The sequence below is a fragment of the Petaurus breviceps genome, unplaced genomic scaffold (genome assembly GCF_028583685.1).
Source record: "Petaurus breviceps papuanus isolate PSGF00001 unplaced genomic scaffold, PetGlider_PUasm1.0 90865, whole genome shotgun sequence".
NCBI classification, from domain to species: Eukaryota; Metazoa; Chordata; class Mammalia; order Diprotodontia; family Petauridae; genus Petaurus; species Petaurus breviceps.
This window is the reverse complement of record NW_027187367.1, coordinates 2,027,684-2,048,740: the sequence shown is the minus strand read 5'-3', so window position 1 is coordinate 2,048,740 and position 21,057 is coordinate 2,027,684. Positions and strand designations below refer to the sequence as shown.

Sequence of the window (21,057 nt, the reverse complement as noted above, 5' to 3'; positions counted from 1 at the left end):
TTATAGACTTGGCTCTTGTCAGCAATGCAAGGATCTAAGACAACTCCAAAAGTCTCCTGATGGAAATTGCTATCCACATCCAGAGGAAGATCAATGGAGTCTGGGGAAGGGTAGTGGAAGGAGAGAGAAAATTTTAAAACTCAATATCTTATGAAAATGAATGTTGAAATCTAAAATTATATTTATTAATTAAATGTGAAATAATGGTGACTTACGATTAGCTGATGACCCTGAGAGAGAAAAGAGAATAGAGGTGATGAATATTGTTAAAGTAGAATTTGAAAAGGCTTGGAAACTAATTTGCTAGGGGGGATGAGGAAGAGCAAGGAGTTGAAAAGAACTCTGAAATTGATAATAATGATGGCAATGAAGATAATGAACACCAGTATCAACAGGTTATCTTATGGGACAGTGTGACTCAGTCATAATCCTAGTATTCTAGTATTTACAAGGGAGAAGCTGTATTAGATGTCATTGAATCTTGTGTGCTTAAACTGTCTGCTGAATACTAGAGTTCACATTATAGTAGAAAGCACATTGAGTTAGGAGTTAAGGGACCATTTCTTGACCCTTTCTTCCCAGTGACCTTTCCTGCCTTGTTACCTTGGGCACCGTCTATCTCTCTGTGAACCAATTTTTTTTAGTGAAATAAGAGAACTTGGTTACAGGATCTCCAAGGTCCTAGGAGGTTATTATAGTTGACTAGTTAATGATTTGTATCAACTCATAACTTGTAGTCAACTTCAGGCAACAGGTAAGCCTTTAGGGACTTTCTCTGCTTTAATTTTGCTTCCATACTGCAATCACTGCATCTGAGTTTAATTTTTGATCTCTGAGGCCTCATATGAGTCTCTTGTAAATGGTCCTGCCAAATTTAAATAAAAGACAAGGTCATTATAAGTATCATAGTCTCTCAGCATTACTCAACAATGGAAGTGGATATATTTTCTTTTCCTCAGTTTTTGTCCTCTCTGACACAGGAGAGTGTTCAAAAAAATAGACCATGGATTCCTTATAATTTACTTAAAGGAGCTTCTGCCTAAAACTGCTGCCTTTCCAAAGAGAAAGTGTAAGTATGCTCAAGATGTGCAGATTTACTAAGGGATTTCCAAACCAACCAGAATGCATTGGTCCTTCAAGGGGAGAAAAGGACTTGGGAAAGTGTGATATTCTGTAGGATGTTATCTTAAAGATATAAGCTTATCATGTCACCATATGCCCCATGCTAGACCTGGAAATTTATCCTTCTCATTTTAAGTATCCAGCACCTTATGTCTTTCCCTCTTCAGATTCTTTTCGTATCTGACCTCTCATTGGTTTTTTTTTTTTGTTTATTTATTTAATCTTAATGTTTTATTTTCAGTAAAAAGCCTCTTATTTTCATCCAACAAAGATGGAAAACAGCACATAATACTCCTCCATTTGTAAATTACAAGCTGTTATTAGTCACTGCCTAGCCTTCTCTTCTATAGGTAGAATAATCTCATTTGCTTAGCTTTTTCAAAAGCATTGTGGTTTCTGGTGGAACCACCGAACTCAATTTCAGGAGACCTAGATCCAAGTCCCACTCCCCAACTTACTAATTATTTGCCTTGAACATACCACTTATTCTTTCTTAACTTCATTTATCTAATATGTAAAATGGAGATATAATAATTGCATTTTGTACCTCATAGAGTTTTTTGAGGAAAGCACTTTTTAAAAATCAAAGGACTTTGCAGCTTCTAATTGCTATTATTTATAGGTTCAATTATACTGCTTTTCTCCATTCTACTTTTTTTTAATCAGTTAGTTTCCTAAAATCAGAGAGGGAAGGTATCTTCGAGTGAGCACTGCTCTATCACTAATTAATATCAGGGTTGAGAATTCTGAAGGAGGGCATACAGCTGTTTCAGTAGGCAGTGTTAAAGCAGTCACATCCATGAGGACATTTTAAGGGAGAGCTTGAATCAATTTGGACACTGGAAAAAAAATGTGTTGAAGTTGGAATACTATTTTAGATTAAGAAGTTTTTGTTATTTTATTTAGTTTTGTTTTCCCCAGGGACAGATATTTTAATCCAATTTTATATTGAGGAGGAACATTTAACATTTACAGATTCAGGTGACCCCTAGACATGGAGCTTTTTAGAGTGATTAAGTTAGGACACCTGGGTTTTAGCACACTATTCTGCATTGATTTGAGCAGTCAAGCAATGAAAATTGACAAACTGAAAACAGATTGAGAGTGCTGTGACATTTATATCTATAGTGCTTGGCTTCTTAACAATTGATTTGTCATCATGAGCAAAATACCTTAGGAAATCTTGTCTTTATTTTTTCCTGTGGAAGGCATTTGAGCCAGATAATCTCAAAAGCCATTTTAGATCTAAAATGTTATACTGTGCTAGATTTTATGATGTATTGAAAACCATCACTTAGTCACAGGCTGGTTCTAAGAACATAGATATTTTGATTTTCACCCAGCATTCAAATTAGTGCAAGATAGCAGAAACATTTTAAGAGAGCATAGTAGAACTGCTCTAAGTGTCTGTTTTAATTGAGGTTTCATTTCAACAAACACATTAACTATTTACTCTGTATAGAGCACAACAACCCTAGTAAATGGAGAAGAAACATAATTTGAGACAGCTAAGTGGCAAGATAGACAGAACGCTAAGTTTGAAGTTAAAAAAAAAATCAAATCCTGCCTCAAACACTGTGTGATCCTGTAATGCGAATGTAAATTTTAAAGATCTTCCCTGCCCCTAGGCTAAAGTGCACCTGAAGCCTGGGGTGGGAGGCTTGTTTTTCAGTAGATACTTCTTGATTGGCCAGTGAGTCAATAAGGTTGTTACATTCTCTGAGCCAGGAGAAGGCTATATTAAGCCCTGATGTGTAGCTTTGTTTTGGGACTCACTTTGAGAAGTGTTCTGTGATTTGATCTGAATTCTGGGAAGCCGTTGTTGAGAGTCCCCCGGCTTTGAAAAACCCAGAATGTGGAAACCCAGATGTTGACTGGGTATGGATGTAATGGTTGGACAGTTTGGAAATCTGTCTACTTGATGTTTCTGTCTTGATAATTCTGCCTGTATACTTTGAGGTTCAGGGTGCTGACCTTTTCTCCTGAACAAGGTAAACGATATATGTCTGACTGATTAAAGTAAGCTTGTTAACCCATTTTGAGTTGCTTTCCTTTAACAAAGCAGATCCAAGAACCTGTGGTAGCTGCAAACCCTGAGGACGCTTGGGGTGCTTGCTGCTACAGATCCTCACAAGTCATTTAATCTTTCTTAACTCATAAGTTAAATTGGGATAAAAGCACCTGTTTCATAGGATAGTGTTGTTAGGATCAAATGAGGTAGCATACAACAGTTATGTTAATGTTAAAACCCTATATAAATGGCAGCTGTTATTACTAAATAAGACATATAAAACTCTTCTCTCCATGACCTTACAGTTTAGAAAGGGGGTAAGATTCAAATAAGGATAATAAATGTTATGAAATGATCCATGCATTAGAAGTCAGTAAAAACAAAATACCACATGAGACCAAAGAAGGAAAGTAAAGGGAGATCACATTTGTCAGGTTTCAGGAAGGACTCGTTACTGTTTAGCTGAAAGTTATGTTTGCAGTTATTCTGAAGTTGTTATGATCCTTCATGAATACTTATGGTCTGTGTCTTCATCAGATTTGCTTTTTCTGAATTAGCTATATTTCCATAATTATCTATTTTACTGAATTTATTTCACTTATCAATTATTTTTTGTGTTTTGTAGAAAATGCCATGTGATAATTATCCTATTTCTTTTCTTACATGTTTCAGGAAGTCTAGCACAATATTGCTGACAAGGGTGCACCTTGAATTTGGTTTTCTAGCCTGGGTGGAGGGGGAGTATATCCCTATGTATTCTTTTATCCTCATTCTCATATTACTGCTTGTGACTAGTATGATGCACTTAAAAATAACATCCTGCAATGAGAGGAGAAGGAACTGAGTTTTGCATTATTTTCTATGTAGAAAATTAATTAGGACATATAGAATCATATGTTTTATAACAGCAAAGTTAACAGGGAATCAGGCATAAACTTCTCTTTTTTGATGCCAATAAACCAAAACTCAAAAAGTCTTACTTTTCTATTTTGAATCATTAGCACCATAAATGGTAGGAATGGAGGAGGAGGTGAAAGAAGAGCACTGAACATGAAATTCAACACTTTTTAGTGTCAGGGTAGGCAAATCACAATCTCTGGGCATCTCATTTTCCTTGTGGGGATTCCAATTCTTATACCATCTATCTGATGAGATTATTATAATGAATTGAATATATATTGTAAAACACTGGCACAATGGAAGCTATCAGTATTATTTTGATCTAAATCATGAGCTTGAAGTGAATGTCTATGGTTAGTGAACTCAGTGGGAAATTTTCCCCCCCAAACTCTAAGTGAAATTTAGCATTTAGTTCAACTATTGATTTTTTTTAATTATAAATTATTGTGAGAAAAGACCCATCATAGACACACGCACAAGCACACATGTGCACACGCACACAAGTATCTAGAGCAAATAACTGAAAGATCTCTCCTTTTTCATCTAGATAGTTTTGATATAGTATTGACAACCTGTATTTCTTTTGCTGACTAAATCACTGAATTATTTTTGCATTCTATCCCTCTCTATAATCATCAATGCTTTCGTTTCTTGTTCCTAGGGGAGATAAGCATTGAAAGAGTATGAGGTATAAGAATTATAGTTCTCCAGATGGGTTCATCCTGCTGGGTTTTTCTGATCATCCTGGGCTGGAGATGGTCCTCTCTGGAATTGTCACAGTCTTCTACTTAATAACTTTGGTTGGAAACACAGCTGTCATCCTTGTATCCCTTCTGTATCCCCAGCTTCACACACCTATGTATTTTTTCCTCAGGAACTTATCTTTCTTAGACCTCTGTTTTACCACCAGCATCATTCCTCAGATGCTGGTGAATTTATGGGGCCAAGATAAGACCATCAGTTATGTGGGCTGTGCCATCCAGCTTTATAGCTATATGTGGTTTGGATCTGCTGAGTGCCTTCTACTGGCTTTGATGTCCTATGACCGTTTTACTGCAGTCTGCAAACCCTTGCACTATTTGATTATCATGAACCCACAGGTCTGCCTTCAGATGATGTCTGTGGCCTGGGGACTCAGCCTGGCTAATTCTGTCATGCTCTGTACACTGACCCTAAAATTGCCAAGATGTGGGAATCACATTCTGGAGCATTTCCTCTGCGAATTGCCTGCTTTGGTCAAGATTGCATGTATAGATACTACAAAAATTGAAATGACTGTATTTGCTTTGGGCATTGTCATTATCCTGATACCCCTTTCCCTCATTCTCATCTCTTATGTCTTAATTGCTAAAGCTGTATTAAGAATAAAGTCAGCAGTGGGTCGGAAGAAAGCAGTCAATACATGTGGATCTCACCTCACGGTGGTATCTATCTTCTATGGGACTATAATCTACATGTACATGCAGCCAGGAAACAGTGCTTCCAAGGACCAAGGCAAATTCCTTACTCTCTTCTACACTATTGTTACTCCCAGCCTCAATCCCATCATCTACACCCTGAGGAACAAAGACATGAAGGGGGCAATGAAGAGACTACTAAAGGGGGAGAAAGGCTCTCTGGAAATTGGGGGACATTTGAAATTTTAAAACAATTTCAGAATCCAGGAGAGAATGAGACCTAAGGGAATACTGTCAGATAATAGGATGGTATATAATCCTTACCAAAGACTAATAAAATAACTTTTTGGCTAGTTATTATGCAGATATTACCTACCCAAACATGAATATATACAGATGTGTGTGTGTATATACACAGAGAGAGTCTTTAGTTACTGTTGCATTCTTTTTCATTTGCATTATAGTGTTTCACATTGTGATCTTATTTTACAGTTATTTTTATGCCTTTACTATCAAGCATTTTCTATGTGCTCAAAAATACATGACTTTTAAAAATACATACATATATATGTAAATCAACAAACATTTATTAAGAGCTGTGTGTATATATATGTGTGTGTGGGTATATATATATATATATATATATATATATATATATATAATATCATAGGCTACAGTAACTGATGGGAATATGAAGAAAAGTAAAAATAATCTCTACCCCCATGAAGCTCACATTTTTGTGAGAAAAGAACATATAAGCAACTGGGTATAGGAAAGAGTATCCAGAATAGATAGAAAGGGATTATATTAGCTTATTGGGAGTTGTAAGGCAGGATAAGACCTCCCTCAGAAGAAAGTTTTGAATTGAATCTTTAAGGAAGCTAGGAAAACAAAGAGGCAGAGGTAACAGAGGAAGAAATTCAAGCCATGGAAGATAGCCATTACAAAGGGATATATATCCAAATATTCACACTTGTATATAGATACATGTCATGTACAAACACACATATATAACATATATTATGTGAAATATATTATATTGTATATTCGATTGGTCAGTAGCAGAACTATTTATGTGCATGCAAAAATACATACAAGAAGATATTTGTGTTTGTGAGAAGTATTTCCTTATTATTTACCTTATAGTCTATACTTAATACTATCCTGCACAATAAATACTGCATGTAGAAAACCTGAATATAACCTATATTTAGTCTTATTTTTATGAGTGTATATATTTATACACACATATGTCTTTATGTGTGTATATGTGTGCAAATACATGTATATATGTTTGTGCATATATACATATATGTGTGTATATGTATGTATACAACATATATATATATTACAGACACATCTATTTGCCTACATTTTTAAGCATTTTTAAGACATGTAGAATGACGGAGTTGTGCAAAATTATCTCTTAAGATTGTTATTTACTTAACATCTTATAATTCTATCATCTCCATTCTTCTGGAGATTTCATATTTTCTCCAGTTTTCAACCAGTGATTGTTGCCCTCTTATAGGCTCATCCAGAAATGACTGTGTCCTGTAACATATGATACTTTGTAAAGGAAGCACATTATGAACCTTAACATGGATATAAGAAACTATTAATATTATTTTCTCATCTTCCTTAAATTTTCAATGAAGTTCTGATAGATATAATTGTGGTAAAAGGCACTATCTTGCTATGAATAATAGCAAATTTTTAAATTTAATGTTCTGTGGAGTATTATAGATGTGGATAGTTGAATTGGATTAGGATGCAAGCCCATCTTCTGTAGGTTCCTGAAATCATTATTTGATACAAACCCCCAAAATATACAAGAATGCAAGGATATCACACCTCATGTTATTATCACATGGTTTTGATTGATTTGCTAGGTCACTAGATTTTCAAAACTTTTGTTCCACCCATAGCTTGGATATTATCCACTGAATCCATTTAATGGATCCATCTAAAATATAATTCTAAATTATTTATGGATCAATGTTACATCCAAAGAATTTTTGACAATCCAGCATGCAATAATGGACAACTTTTAGTTCTGTTGAATGGTTAAATACAACAATGTATTGTATTTATACAATTAGGAATTGTTTTCAATCTTTTTTTCAAGTGCAAATTTTATTACAGCAATTTAACCAAATATTACTTTAAAACTGGGAAACTTAAAAAACTTGAATCAAAAAGTTTGTGAAGTGAAAAATAACTTCACAATTTTCAAGTTCTTTATGGGTGTTGTACTTCATTTAACAGAACTACTAATACCCATTGTTTTATACTCTAACAAAATGTGCTATCTACACAAGAGGCTGTGTTATACTTGAACAGTCCATACAAAAGCTTTTATCCCATTACTCTGTGCTGTGAATAACCTCATATTTGTTTTGATAGCAGAATAATTTATCTTTGAAAAGAATCATCCATGAATGAAACTACATATTGAAGTAAACAAATTAGCTGATATTTTACATATACATTGTCACTACCAAACTTTTTTTTCAACTAAGTTGGAAGAAAGGAAACTAAAACAATCTCATATGTAAATTGCTTTTGTGTTACTGATGCATTAGCTAATTGTACCTACCGGTCTTTTAATTGTCTATTTTTAACTCTAGGATGAAAAACAAACCCGAATGGAATCCTCATGTTCTTTTTTTATTAGCAAAGCCCCCAGAAAGCATATTCAGCTATATATTTATATATATATATATATATATATATATATATATATATATATATATATACTTTTTCAAAGAAGGTAACAAAGTAGTTGTACTTTCTGAAACCACTCAGGTTTAAAGCTGATCCATGGTGGAAAGACATCCTTCCAAATTCAAAGTATGAAAATAAGTGCTTTTCAGTTAGGGGTTAAGGCTATTATAATCTAAGTTCTCTCAAGCATGCAGTACTTAAAATCCCAGAAAAAGAATTTGTTCATTTCCAAAGACAATTTGATCAAACTATCTTTTATTTTTTTATGGATAGAATACATAAGCATGAAAGAAATAGCTCATTCTTCAATAACATGTATCCTTATAGTGTGTTTAATTTTTTTCTTGTTTTTGACAATTTAACAAAACATTCAAAAAAGTAAATATATGTATAAAGGAATGCAGAATGCCTATGAATGCAGGCTACTATCTTAAGAAATTCAAGTACAAAAGGCAATTCCTGAATTATTAACACTATCAAGTTAATTTTCTATGATTCAAATATCAGTTTTAAGAAATTCATCCTAACAGTAGATAAATTAGAATGTATGCCACCTTAAGACTTGTGTTGCAGAAGTACAAAATTAAATTAAAATAATTTTACTATTTCCCAAAATATTATATATCATGTAGCTAGCTTACTATACTTTTAAATGGCAAAAATTAAATGGAAATATAAGTATAATTAATTACAATACACTTTTTACATTTATCTCAGTAACTTCTTTGAGTCACTTGAAATGTCAGATAATAGACATAAAACTTCAAGGAATATTAAGAAATGAAATGTCTTTAAGATTCCCAAAGTAGCTGAACCTAAAGACCCTTAATCAGCTACATCAGTACATAATTAAAGACAATTGATACTGAAAGGGTAGGCTTTCAAAATGTAACCCCAAACCCTCCAAGTAACTAAATTAAGTTTCAAAATTACTTTTCTGTGGAAGAAATGGGCTATGTTAGAGCTTCTCTTTAAAAATTTAAAAGCTCCTAAATCAAATCAAAGTGCCTCATCACATTGAAATGTACCAAATCTTCCACTGGCCCTCCACTGAGGATGAATAACTGCAACCTTTTCCCCTTGTCCAGATGCCAGACCAACCAGAGCTTCAGTTTTTATTGTTCTTATGCTGCAGAGAGGTGCAGGATAGAAGCCATTCAAAGCCTGATGAAATGGAACTGTAAGGTCCCATTTTCTGTCTCCTACTAATTTCCTATAGTTCAAATCACCTTTGAAAAGAATTAAATTTGACTTCTGTAGTTCACCATACAAGTCAGGAGCAACCTAAGACATAGCACAATACTCATGAGACAGAGTCCAAAACATATGATCTTGGTAAATCCATGTATGTTTAAGATAATGCTCCCAGTTAATCCCTCACTTGAGCATGCGTGCACTTGGTATTAGCAGCTTTTAATTGTTTGATCACCCAATCCATGTCCTTTTTATTGGTATCTGAAACAAACCAGGAATACTCTTTCCATGGAAGTGGATCTCAGCAGCCAGCTAATTGTTAACAGGAAGTCTGCCATTACCAAATCTGCAACAAGTTCAAACCCTGCATTGTCCTTGATAAAATCCACTCTAGCAACAGAAAATGTGTCCTGCCTCATTTTCTTTCTGTTTATAAGCAGTGACTAAAGGTGGTACATATCATTCACTAAAATGAAAGGTTTCATGTCTTCCAAAGTGGTTAGTGGACTAGATGTCTGAGGGATGCTCTTTTCAGGTGAAATTGCCAGATCACACTTATTTCCCCATAACACAATTTGCAAGTTTAAAAAACTCATCTTTCACTTGACTTTCATCTGGGTTTTCTATCCTTTTTTGTAAACTCTTGTAGGTAATTACACAAAGACTTAATAGCTTTCTGTGATTCAAAGAAATTCTGGTCTTTTGATTCTTTAAATACATCAAAGTAACTTATTGGTGAACTTAGCATTAATGCTTCATGAACTCTACAGTACATGTAACACTCTACATACAACCAAGGAAACTGAAACCAGCTTATTTTTTTTATTAATTTCATTTATAATACTATGATGATATTCCAGGTATTGGTTCCATATATCAGTATCAGCAGAGTTATTAGTCAAAGGCAAAAATGGCTTATCAGTTTGTAGTTCATTTCATAACTTAAAAGAAGAGAGCTAGCTTTCTTTTCCTCTTCAGTGTCTTCCCTTCCTCTTCGGGCACCAATCGAAGCAGAAGTTCCTCCATCATAATTCCTAGAGGTCTGGCCTCAGCTACTTCATGTTCTCCTGTAGCCACCAGAAGTAAGGTCTGTTTTTCAGTCTTGAAATTGATTTAATCTCTAATATGTACAATTCTAGTTTATAAGTTGTGTTTTACTAGGTATTTAGTAGGTGCTAATTTTTGCCACCTAAAATGATGTTCCACAATTTCTTCCATTTCATTGCATAATCTACATGAATTACTAAGACTGGGCTCCTTAAATTTAATCCTTCTGTAATTTGGGGTTATAAATACTAAATGACAATTCTCAATTGTCATCATAAATCCCTCCACTTAACTATGCCCAGAAGGCTATAAAACTGTACATACCTTTCAATTCACTAATACAACTACTAGGTCTATATCCCAAAGAGAACATAAAAAATGGACAAGTACCCACCTGTGCAAAAATGTTTATAGAGGCTCTTTTTGTGGTGGCAAAGAATTGGATATCAGGGGGATGCCCATCAATTGGGGAGTGGCTGAACAAGTTGTGGTACATGAATGTAATGGAATTATTACAATTGTGCTATAAGAAATGATGAGGTAGCAGATTTCAGAAAAAACCTGGAAAGATTTACATGAACTGATGCTGAGTGAAATGAGCAGAACCAGGAGACGATCATACAAAATAAAAGCAACATTGTACAATGACCAACTTTGATAAACTTAACTCTTTTCATCAATGTAGTGATCTAATACAATTCCAAAAGACTCATGATAGAAAATGCTATCCATATCCAAACAAGGTAGTATGGAGTCTGAATGCAGATTACCATACTATTTTCTCTTTTTTTGTTGTTTTTTCTTCCTTGGGGTTTTCCCCTTTTGTTCTGATTCTTCTTTCTCAACATGACAAATGTCAAAATTGTTTAATATGATTGGACATGTATATCCCATATCAGATTGCTTGCTGCATTGGGGAATTCACAAGGGGAAAAAGGGAGGGAGAAAAAAAAATTTGGAACTCAAAACCTTGTAAAAGTGAATGTTGAAAACTATCTTTACATGTAATTGGAAAAAAAAATACTATTAAGTGGGGGGGAAATCCCTCCATTTTTAGAAACAAATTTACTCTGTTCAGCCATTTGTTGGACACTTCTTTATTGATATAATATTGATAGAATTCATAATGATGTCATATATAGAGGCCCTTTTATGGATCTAGAATTTTAGCTGTTTTATAAGTAACATTTTTTTATTATATTATGTACCTTCTATGAGTCTTTACTGTAATTAAGTGAAAATATATATACTTATTCCAAGATAATTTTTAAAAGTTTTGTTTGTTCAATTTTCAACAGTTTAATATACACTCTGAGAATATTTATTGCTCTTTTTCCTCCCTTGTGAAGTACCTTTCATCTTTCTATAGCTGTCTTAGATTGAGTGCAGTGTTTTGCTAATATTTATACATTTTTGTGAGGATAATTTCTAAGACAGTTCACAAACATTTTAGAATTACAAAAAAGAACATTTGCATTGATATTAATTGCTTTCAAATGTATCCTTTCACATAGGGCCCTAAAAGTGATTTTGCTGATCAAAGGGTATGTATATTTTTATATTCCTTTGGGCACAGTTCCAAATTGCTCTCTAGAAGGGTTGAACATATTCCAAAGAGATCATAAAAATGGAAAATGACCCATAGGTACAAAAATATTTATGGCAGCTCTCTGTGCTGGACAAGAGCTGGAAATCGAGGGGATGCCCATCAATTGGGGAATGGTTAAACAAGTTGTGGCATATGAATGTAATGGAATACTATTGTACTAAAAGAAATGATGAACAGGCAGACTTCAGAGAATTATGGAAAGACTTATAAGAACTGATGCTGAGTGAGGAGAATAGAACCAGGAGAACATTGTATCCAGTAATAATAGCCACAGTGGTGAGGAATGATTTTGATAGACTTAGCTCTTCTCAGCAATGCAAGGATTTAAAAGCAATTCCAAAGGACACATGATAGAAAATGCCAGCCACATGCACAGAAGAAGTATGGAGTTGGAATGCAGAGGGAAGCAGACTATTTTCTTTTTTCTTTTGATTTTTTTTTCTTTCTCATAGTTCTCACTGGTTATAATTCTTCTACACAACATGACTGATGTGAAAATGTGTTTATTAGGAACATATGTGTAGAGTCCATATCAGATTGCAAGTCATCTTGGGGAGAGAGGGAGAGAAAATTTAAACTTATGGAAGTGAATGTTGAAAACTAAAAATAAATAATTTAATAAATTGAGGGGAAAAAATAAAATGCTTCCTTTCTGTACTGTTTTGACCCACAGATGAGTCTTTTACCATCCAGTCATAGTTTTCTCTTCTCTGTTCTAAGTTTCTTTATAGGAAGAGAAAAAAATATTTGCATGTATTGTTTTTGTTCATTGTTGTTGATTCATTTTGACTTTAATATTCAAGTTTGTTAAGTATACATTGAGAATTTTACATTTATTTATCACAAAAATATTTTGATTGTATAGAAGAAATATTCTGCAAGATGAATTGGATAGTTCTTAGATTTTTTTGTTCGTTTGTTTTTCTTGTTTTAGCAGTTTATTGGTGATCTGATATACCTTAGGAAGCTCACCAGGAGAATTGATTATCACAAAAGTGGAAGCAAATCAGACAAGGGAGTCTTTGTCTCCAGAGACAGCCCACTTACTATCTTCACTCTCTTCACTTCAGCCCAAAATATTTTCACAGTTGCAGGTAGGTGTTCAACAAAGCAGCTGAGTTTAATTGTTTCCATGCAGATTTTCAAAGAATTTATATCTTCTTTTTTATTTCTTGATATAAAGGTAATGATCATTTTTACAGATAATTTATTCCTTATAAATTACCATTTTAGAAACAATGTAGCACCTTTTACATTGATTGAAGACATACTGAATGTGAAGTGAATATGAATTCAGTGAAATTTAGTTCTTACCTTCTTAGCACCCTCTCCTTTCCCCTCTTAGTATCATATGGTGATAGAATCAAAAGATTTTAGAGGAGGAACCTTAACCAGTATTATTTTTTTGTCCCATTCAAGTGTCTGAACATCAAACAGTATCCTATTTTAAAAAGTGTGCCTCAGTTAAACATTCTGCTAAGTGATTTTTGTTTTACAGGGTTTACACTTACAACTAGCATTCACCTCTACTGATGGAACAACTGCTTTGATATCAGTAAATAGCCACTTTCATTCTATATCTGTGAACCTTCTGGATTCATTAGGAAGTGCTGTAATTAACCATTCTCTTTTATTCACTCAAGGATATAACCTTCAAGCAGGAGCCTGCCAGACACAGAATCATCCTGCTTCCTCCACACTGGGTAACCTTCCAGGGCCAGATCAGAACCTTGTTACAATGGGACAACTGGTAGCAGTTGGAGGTGTTGAGGATACAGGAAGCCTGGAAGGAAGCATTCATCAGATTTTTGGGGGATATGTACAAACCATTCCAATCAGTATTGTGAACAGCCACACAATTCTTAGTAAATCAAAACCAGTCTACTAATATTTGTGAAATTAGCAGTATACCAAAACATATAAGAAAAAAATTATAGTGTGCTCAGTGGATTTACAATCTCAGAAGAGTAAGTTAAATAAGACTGTAGAAGAAAGAGGAAAAAATCTTAGTACTTAGAATTAAACATTTATTTTATTTTTCTCAGCTTCTTTCTGTTGTCCTTCCCAACTTCTTAGTTCAGAAATTAAAAATGACTAAACCTAATCAAAAATAAAATTAATAAAGATTCCAAAATTCAGTCAATAAATGTGCAAAACCAATAAGGGCTTTCATGGTAGTTTTGAAGGTGTGAAGAGTAATCTAATTCATGCATAAAATAAATATCTAATGGGAAGATAAAGGATGGAAATACATATATAGTAAAAATAATAATAATAAATACAAAGTGAAGGGACTGAGGTTCTTCAGGAAAGAAAGGAAGAAAAAGTAGAACTAACATCAGTCAAATTGTAGTGGAAGAAAAAGAAATAAGAATTTTAGCCAGGAACCACTGAGGTTCAGTTTTGTTCCCCAATAGATCTGGAAAGGATTAATGAACCCATTTTCCCCAGTTACTGGAAGCAGTAATGGGCTTTATCAATTTCAAGTACATTGTCGGCTACAACTCAGAGAAGAAACACATTCTTCCTTTCTTTTCTTTTTTTTTTAAATTTTTAATTTTTATTTTTTGCTTTTTGGAGGGGGAAGGCAGGGCCATCAGGGTTAAGTGATTTGCCCAAGGTCACATGGCTAGTAAGTGTGACCAGTTGTCTGAGGCCGGATTTGAACTCAGGTCCTCCTGACTCCAAGGTTGGTTCTCTATTCACTGTGCCACCTAACCACCCCATTCTGTTCTTTTCTTATTGGCAGTAATTTATTGTCTGAAGTCTGACATCTAGGGTAGGCAAACCACCACTTAAGGTAGTAAAGAGGAAAACAAGGGACTCCTGTCTCTCATGCTTTTGTCTTAGGATTGTTGCAGGTGTGTGAATTTTTGTTTCCTAAAACAGACAGCAGACTCAGCTGTTTTAACCACAGGTAACAGGTAAATCTTGTAGGAGCAGTAAAATGGCATGGGAAATAAAAGACAGCGTAACATTTTACAGATGCAGAAAGTTCGTGAGTTGGTCACAGTGAATTGAGAGGAAAAAAAGGAAGGAATAGTATGGCTATAAAACAAAACATTCAGCATATCACTTCATATGGAAGATATTAGCAAATCATCAAGAATGACATGTTAGAATGATCAGCTGTAATAACTTAAAAGTGACTAACAGTAGAGAAGTCAGTTCAATCAACAAGTATTCATTACAAACTTAGAATGAGCCAGACTTTGGGCTAAGCACTGGGAATTTAAAGACAAAAATTAAAAAGTCCCAGTCTTCAATAATAACCAGCATTTATGTGGCACATTAGGGTGTGCAGAAAGTATTGTACAAATATGATTTCAATTTATCCTCCAGCTACCCTTGGGGGATAGGTGCTATGATTATTCCCATCTTACAGATGAGAACAGGGAGACAGGTTACATGACTTGCCCTGAGCCACACAGCTAGCAATTGTCTCAGGGGATATTTGAACTCAGGCCTTCTTGACTTCAGGTCCAGTGCTCTGTCCACTGAGCAGCCAACCTGCCATCTTCAAGGGGCTTCCCTTCTAATGAGAGAGTAAGCTAGTAGTATCTCCACAGAAATAACTGACATTATAACTATATTTGCCAGAGACTTAAAATGAGGATTGTTTTTCTTAAATCACCTGTTTCTGGTAATGAGTTTTTATTATCAGAATTAAAAATGATGCACTTTCCTTCCTGGATAGACACAAGCGGCAATGTTGATTGTCATTACAGCATGAACTTTTTTTGGGGGGAAAGGAAAATTTTATTTATTTTATTTTTTAAGATAAATTTCTTGCTTATTTTTAGTTTGCAACATACATTTCCAAAAGATTTTGAGTTACAAATTTTCTCCCAATCTGTCCTATATGCATGTCCAGTTAAGGAGGTTCAGGATTCGAGTAAACGGAATGCTTGGCACTCCAAGAAAGACCCAAGGCAATTTCTTTAGAATATTTATTCAGAATATATGTATATATAGACAAGTGAGAAAGAAACTGGAGATAACAGAGTAAGAGGCTTAAAGATAGCAGAATAAGAGCAACTATGATTAATAGTGGATATATATAAAATTTACAAGCATCACCATTGTGGGGAAGCACCAACACCTGACCACATAAGCTGAGGAATCTCTGTACAGCCATCAGGGTCCTGCATGGGAGGGTCCCAGGCAGGACGTCTCCTCCATGGGTGAGATTCCAATTTGGGGTCTTAATCTTACAGTTCAAGTAGTGCTGAGAACAAAGAAGGCATACTGCCAGGTGTTTTTAGCAAGCATCGTGTCTGGTGTGAGGCCTGGGATGGAGGCCAATCCCTCCAAGACGTCCCCCCCTCCCCACAAGAGCGGTTTCTTTGGAATGGCTAGTTCCAGGAGTTGGTCAGTTATCAAAGCTCTTCTCGAGGACCTGGCCAGGGTCCCAGGAGAGGAGCAGCCCTCAAGTTCTCAAGATCCCTGTTCCCAAACAGCTCAGGTTAATAGAAAGGTCATATTGAGTTGGGGCCTTGGTTTGTATAATCTTATTCCTCACAAAGGAGCTTACCTTTCCCCTACAACCTACCACCTCCAAACCTTGATCCCACTGAATAGCCCCTTCCCCAATCTGCTCTCTCCTATATCTTCCCCCATTCCCCCTCCAACTTTCCAGTAGGGCAAGATGGATCTCCATATCCCAGTGCCTGTATATCTTATTTCCCAGTTGCATGTAAAATAATAATAATAATAACTTTTTTAAACATTTGATTTTAAAACTTTGAATTCCAGATCCTTTCCTTTCTTCCCTCACCACCCAGCCTTACCGTGAAGATAAGCAATTCAATATAGGTTGTACATGTGTAGTTACACAAAACATTTCCATAGTGGATATATTATGAAAGACTGATTATATTTCCCTCCATCCTATCCTACACCCCCACTTCCTCTATTTTCTACTTTGACACTGTCCTTTTTCAAAAGTATGTGCTTCTAACTACCCTCCCCCCCAATCTGCCCTCCCTTCTATCATCCCCCCTCATTCCCTTCCACCCTGCTTTGCTGTAGGGTAAGATAACCAATTTAGTATGTATGTTATTCCCTTCCTTAAGCTGAATTCAATGAGAGTAAGGTTGGCCCATTCCCTTTTGCCTTCCTGTTCTTCCCCACCATTGTAACACTTTTCTCTTGCTTCTATTATATAAGATAATTTACCCTATTCTGTCTGTCCCTATCTCTTCTCATTGTATTCCTCTCTCACATCTTAATTTTATTTTTTTAAATATCATCCCTTCCTATTCAATTAATACTGTGCCCTCTGTCTATGTATACCTGTACACATATATACACACACTCACATATGTATTCATATGCTCATATACCCTCCTATATAGACATATGTGTATACATACATATGTGTGGATATGTATATATACCTATACACACATTTATATTCCCTTCTACTATCCTCATGCTGAGAAAAGTTTCACAAGTTACAATCATCCTTTTTCCAAGTAGGCATATAAATAGTTCAACCTTGATAAGATCCTTATGATTTCTTTTCCCTGTTTACCTTTTCATGCTTCTCTTGCTTCTTGTATTTGAGTGTCAAATTTTCTCTTCAACTCTGGTTTTTTTCATCAAGAATGCTTGAAAGCCCTCTATTTCATTGAATGACCATATTTTCCCCTGAAACATTATACTCAGTTTTGCTGGGTAGGTGATTCTTGGTTTTAATCCTAGCTCCTTTGACCTCCAGAATAATATATTCCAAGCCCATCAATCCCTTAATGTAGAAGCTGCTAGATAAGCAATTCAACTTAGGTTGTACATATATAGTTACCCAAATAATTTCCATAGTAGTTATATTGTGAAAGACTAGCTATATTTCCCTCCATCCTACACTGCCCCCCACTTTTTCTATTTTCTCCTTTTACCCTATCCATTTTCAAAAATGTTTACTTCTAACTACCCTCTCCCCCAATCTGCCCTCCCTTCTATCAACCCCTTTCTCATTCCCTACCCCCTATTTTCCTGTAAGGAGAGTGTGCATGTTATTCCCTTCTTAAGCCAAATTCAATGAGAATAACGTTCTACTCCCTTTCACCTTCCTTCTCTTCCCCTCCATTATAACAGTTTTCTCTTGCCTTTTTTATATGAGATAATTTACCCTAATGTATCTCTCCCTTCTCCCTATAAATTCCTCTCTCACCACTTACTTTTACTTTTTAGATATCATCCCTTCAAATTCAACTCACCTGGGGTTACTTCTGTTATCATGATCACCTTAATGTCAGAAGAATCTCATTATCTTGGACGAGTGATCATCTGTGATGTGTTCCTCCTACACAAGATCTGGCTTTTTGGTTCACTGGGTGATCACCAACTTGCACTGACATGCCCTGTGCACTGAAAATATGTGACATCATCCTCTGTATGAATGTACAACTTGGACCTTCTGAATAGAGAAGGATAGCCTATGATTTCTAACTTGTGTCTTCCTTCACATTTTTTTCTTATTTTCAAAGTCCTTGTAGTAGACTTTAATTTGTTCCCCTCTGCTTTTTTCTTTTTCCCTTAGCACTATTTGTGCCACCAGAATTTTCAGAGAGAGGTGAAGCCCTAAAAGCAAAAACATGATGGAAGAAAGATCCTATGTAAGATACATTAGGACCTTGCCACTATGGGGACTGTGTGTGGTAGGAACAGAGTCCTCTTCTTTTCTGAAATAGGGATTAGTTTTCTTTAAAAGGTAATAAGTTGGTTCCTGGGATTTATTGACCCTTGCCTCCCTTGACATATTTTTTGATCCACTAAAGGATTGAAATATTTTATTATTTTAATTTTAAAAAGTATATTTTAAAAATTTTATTAAAAAACACAAAAATTTTATTTTAAAAATGTGAATTTTTTAATATGCCATAGAAGAGAAAAAGTAATAAAAATGTTAATGCAGCTAGTGGTAAATGGAGTATTGTGCCTGACATGCACTAGCTGTGTGACACTGGGTAAGTAACTTAACCTTTGTTTATCTCAGTTTTCTCAATTGTAAAATGGTGATAATAGCAGCACCTACCTCCCAGGGTTATTGTGAGGATCAAATGAAATAAGATTTGCAAAGTGTTTAGTAGGGTGCCTGATTGTAGCAGCAAGCACCCTAGCATACCCAGGGTGGCTGCCAAGACAGGTTTTTAGATCTGCTTTTCTAAAGGAAAGCAACTCAAAATGAGTTAACAATCTTGCTTTAATCAAACATATGTCATTTACCTAGTTCAGGGGGAAAAGTTCAGCACCCCGAAGTTCAGAGAATACGTAGAAGCAGAAGTTACAAGCAGACAGAGAAACAGATCAGCAGACAAGCTTGCAACTGTCTGACCTAAAAATTACATCCATACCTAGTCAGTTACCAGAGAGGGAAGCACCAACATTGGGGTATTCAAAGCCAGGGGCTCAACTGCTGCCCAGAGTCTAGTCTGGTCAAATCACACAACTCTTCTCAAAGTGAGCCCCAAATGAAAATCTTACATTAGGGTTACATATAGCCTTCTCCTGGCTCAGAGAATGTCACAACCCTCTTGACCCACTGCCCAATCACAAAGTATCAAGGTGTGGGTGTTCCTTAAAAACAAGCCTCCCTCCACAGACTCCAGGTGACCACATTCAGCCTATTATGGGGAAGAGTATATTTTCAAATCAAGGAAGGTTCTCAGAGTCACTTAAGCTTATCAAAGGGCCTAGGGGCAGGGAAGATCTTAGATTCCCATTCCCATAACACTGATACATAACAAATGTTTTTGTTTCTTTTCTTCTTTAAACCAGTAATATTGATGTTAATTCCTGAAAAAAAATTCTAGAACAGACTGTTCGTGTTAATGAAAATTAAGAAAAGGAAATTATGATCAACAAAACCCATCACGACATTTTCAAGAATAGGCTATGCAAAATTAATCTCATTTCTATTTTTGGCAAGTTGTTCAAGTCAAAGGTCATTGCTCACTGCAGATATAGTTTACCTAGATTTTGACTGGTCATTTTATAGTTCTCTTGTAGTACAGCTTAATTAATTGAGAAGTGGCTGCAAAGAGTAGTCATGAATGACTAAACATTAATTTGGAAGGATATTCCTAATAGCACCCACTTTTCCAGTGCTATTGTGAGAATCCAATTAAATAACATTTTTAAAAAGCACTTAGCACAGTGTCTGGCACATAATCGGTGCTTGATGCTTATTCCCTTCCCCACCCTTTTTTCTTTACTAAATTACAGAGAGGGGGTGACTAGGTGTCACAGTGAATAGAGCACCAGCCCTGGAGTCAGGAGTATCTGAGTTCAAATCCAGCCTCAGACACTTAACACAAAAACTAGCCAAGTGACCTTGGGCAAGTCGCTTAACCCCAACTGCCCTCAAAAAAAATTTAAAAAATTATAGAGAGATTACAAATATAATGATTCCCACACTGAAGACACCAAAGATCCCTGTTATATTAATGTAGCATCTAGGATTAGGGAGGCATATTCTGCTCTGGTCAGAACACATCTGGCATATTGTGTACCATTTGGAGTGTCACATTTTAGGAAAGACATTGATAATGTAGAGGGTATCGAGAAGACCCTGGCCAGATTGGGGAGGGTCTGTAGATCAAACCATATAAAGCTTAGTAGTAAGAATGAGGAAAGTTAGCCTAGAAAAGGGAGGACTTAAGGGAAACATTATTATTATTTTTAAGTATTTGAAGGCTATCAAGTGTCTCCTTGACATTAGAGTACAGAATTCTTATATATGAGTAGCCAAGGTTATAGTTGATATAAAGAAAAAAGACACTTCTCAACAATAAGAGCTATCTAAAAGTAAAATGGGGTGTCTTAGGAAATACTTAATTTCCTTCTCATTAGATGTCTTACAGAAAAAGCTGAATGATTACCTTTTAGGCCTGTATTAGTGGGATTATTCAGATATGAATTGGAGCAAAAGGGATTGTAGGGGTCCCTTCTAATTCTGACTCTATGATTCTTTTAGTTAACCTCTAGACATTTTGAGAATCAGCCAAAAAGAAACATGCAACAGAAAGTTCGAGATATAGCACTGT

At 35.3% G+C, this 21,057-nt stretch overlaps 1 protein-coding gene, 1 long non-coding RNA gene and 1 pseudogene across 3 annotated transcripts; 2 read left to right on the top strand and 1 right to left on the bottom strand.

Moving 5' to 3' along the window:
* Positions 1-4,716: 4,716 nt before the first annotated feature.
* LOC138150263 (olfactory receptor 2W1-like) lies at positions 4,717-5,743 on the top strand. Its single transcript, XM_069073686.1, has one exon. It carries the CDS (start codon positions 4,717-4,719, stop codon positions 5,677-5,679), a length of 963 nt encoding a protein of 320 aa, XP_068929787.1. The 3' UTR covers positions 5,680-5,743.
* A 3,413-nt stretch (positions 5,744-9,156) lies between these two features.
* LOC138150262 (damage-control phosphatase ARMT1-like) lies at positions 9,157-10,193 on the bottom strand (annotated as a pseudogene).
* Positions 10,194-11,291: 1,098 nt separating this feature from the next.
* Positions 11,292-18,451, top strand: LOC138150261 (uncharacterized). Of its 2 annotated transcripts, XR_011165537.1 has the most exons (4): positions 11,292-11,942; positions 12,942-13,101; positions 13,506-13,562; positions 13,651-14,170. It is a non-coding gene; the product is annotated as an uncharacterized lncRNA (long non-coding RNA). The 2 variants fall into 2 exon arrangements; XR_011165536.1 differs by lacking the exons at positions 13,506-13,562; positions 13,651-14,170 and adding an exon at positions 18,203-18,451.
* The last annotated feature ends 2,606 nt before the right edge of the window (positions 18,452-21,057 follow it).

Excerpts from the sequence above, each read along its gene's own strand:
- LOC138150263 (XM_069073686.1), top strand. The coding sequence starts at position 4,717 with ATGAGGTATAAGAATTATAGTTCTCCAGATGGGTTCATCCTGCTGGGT.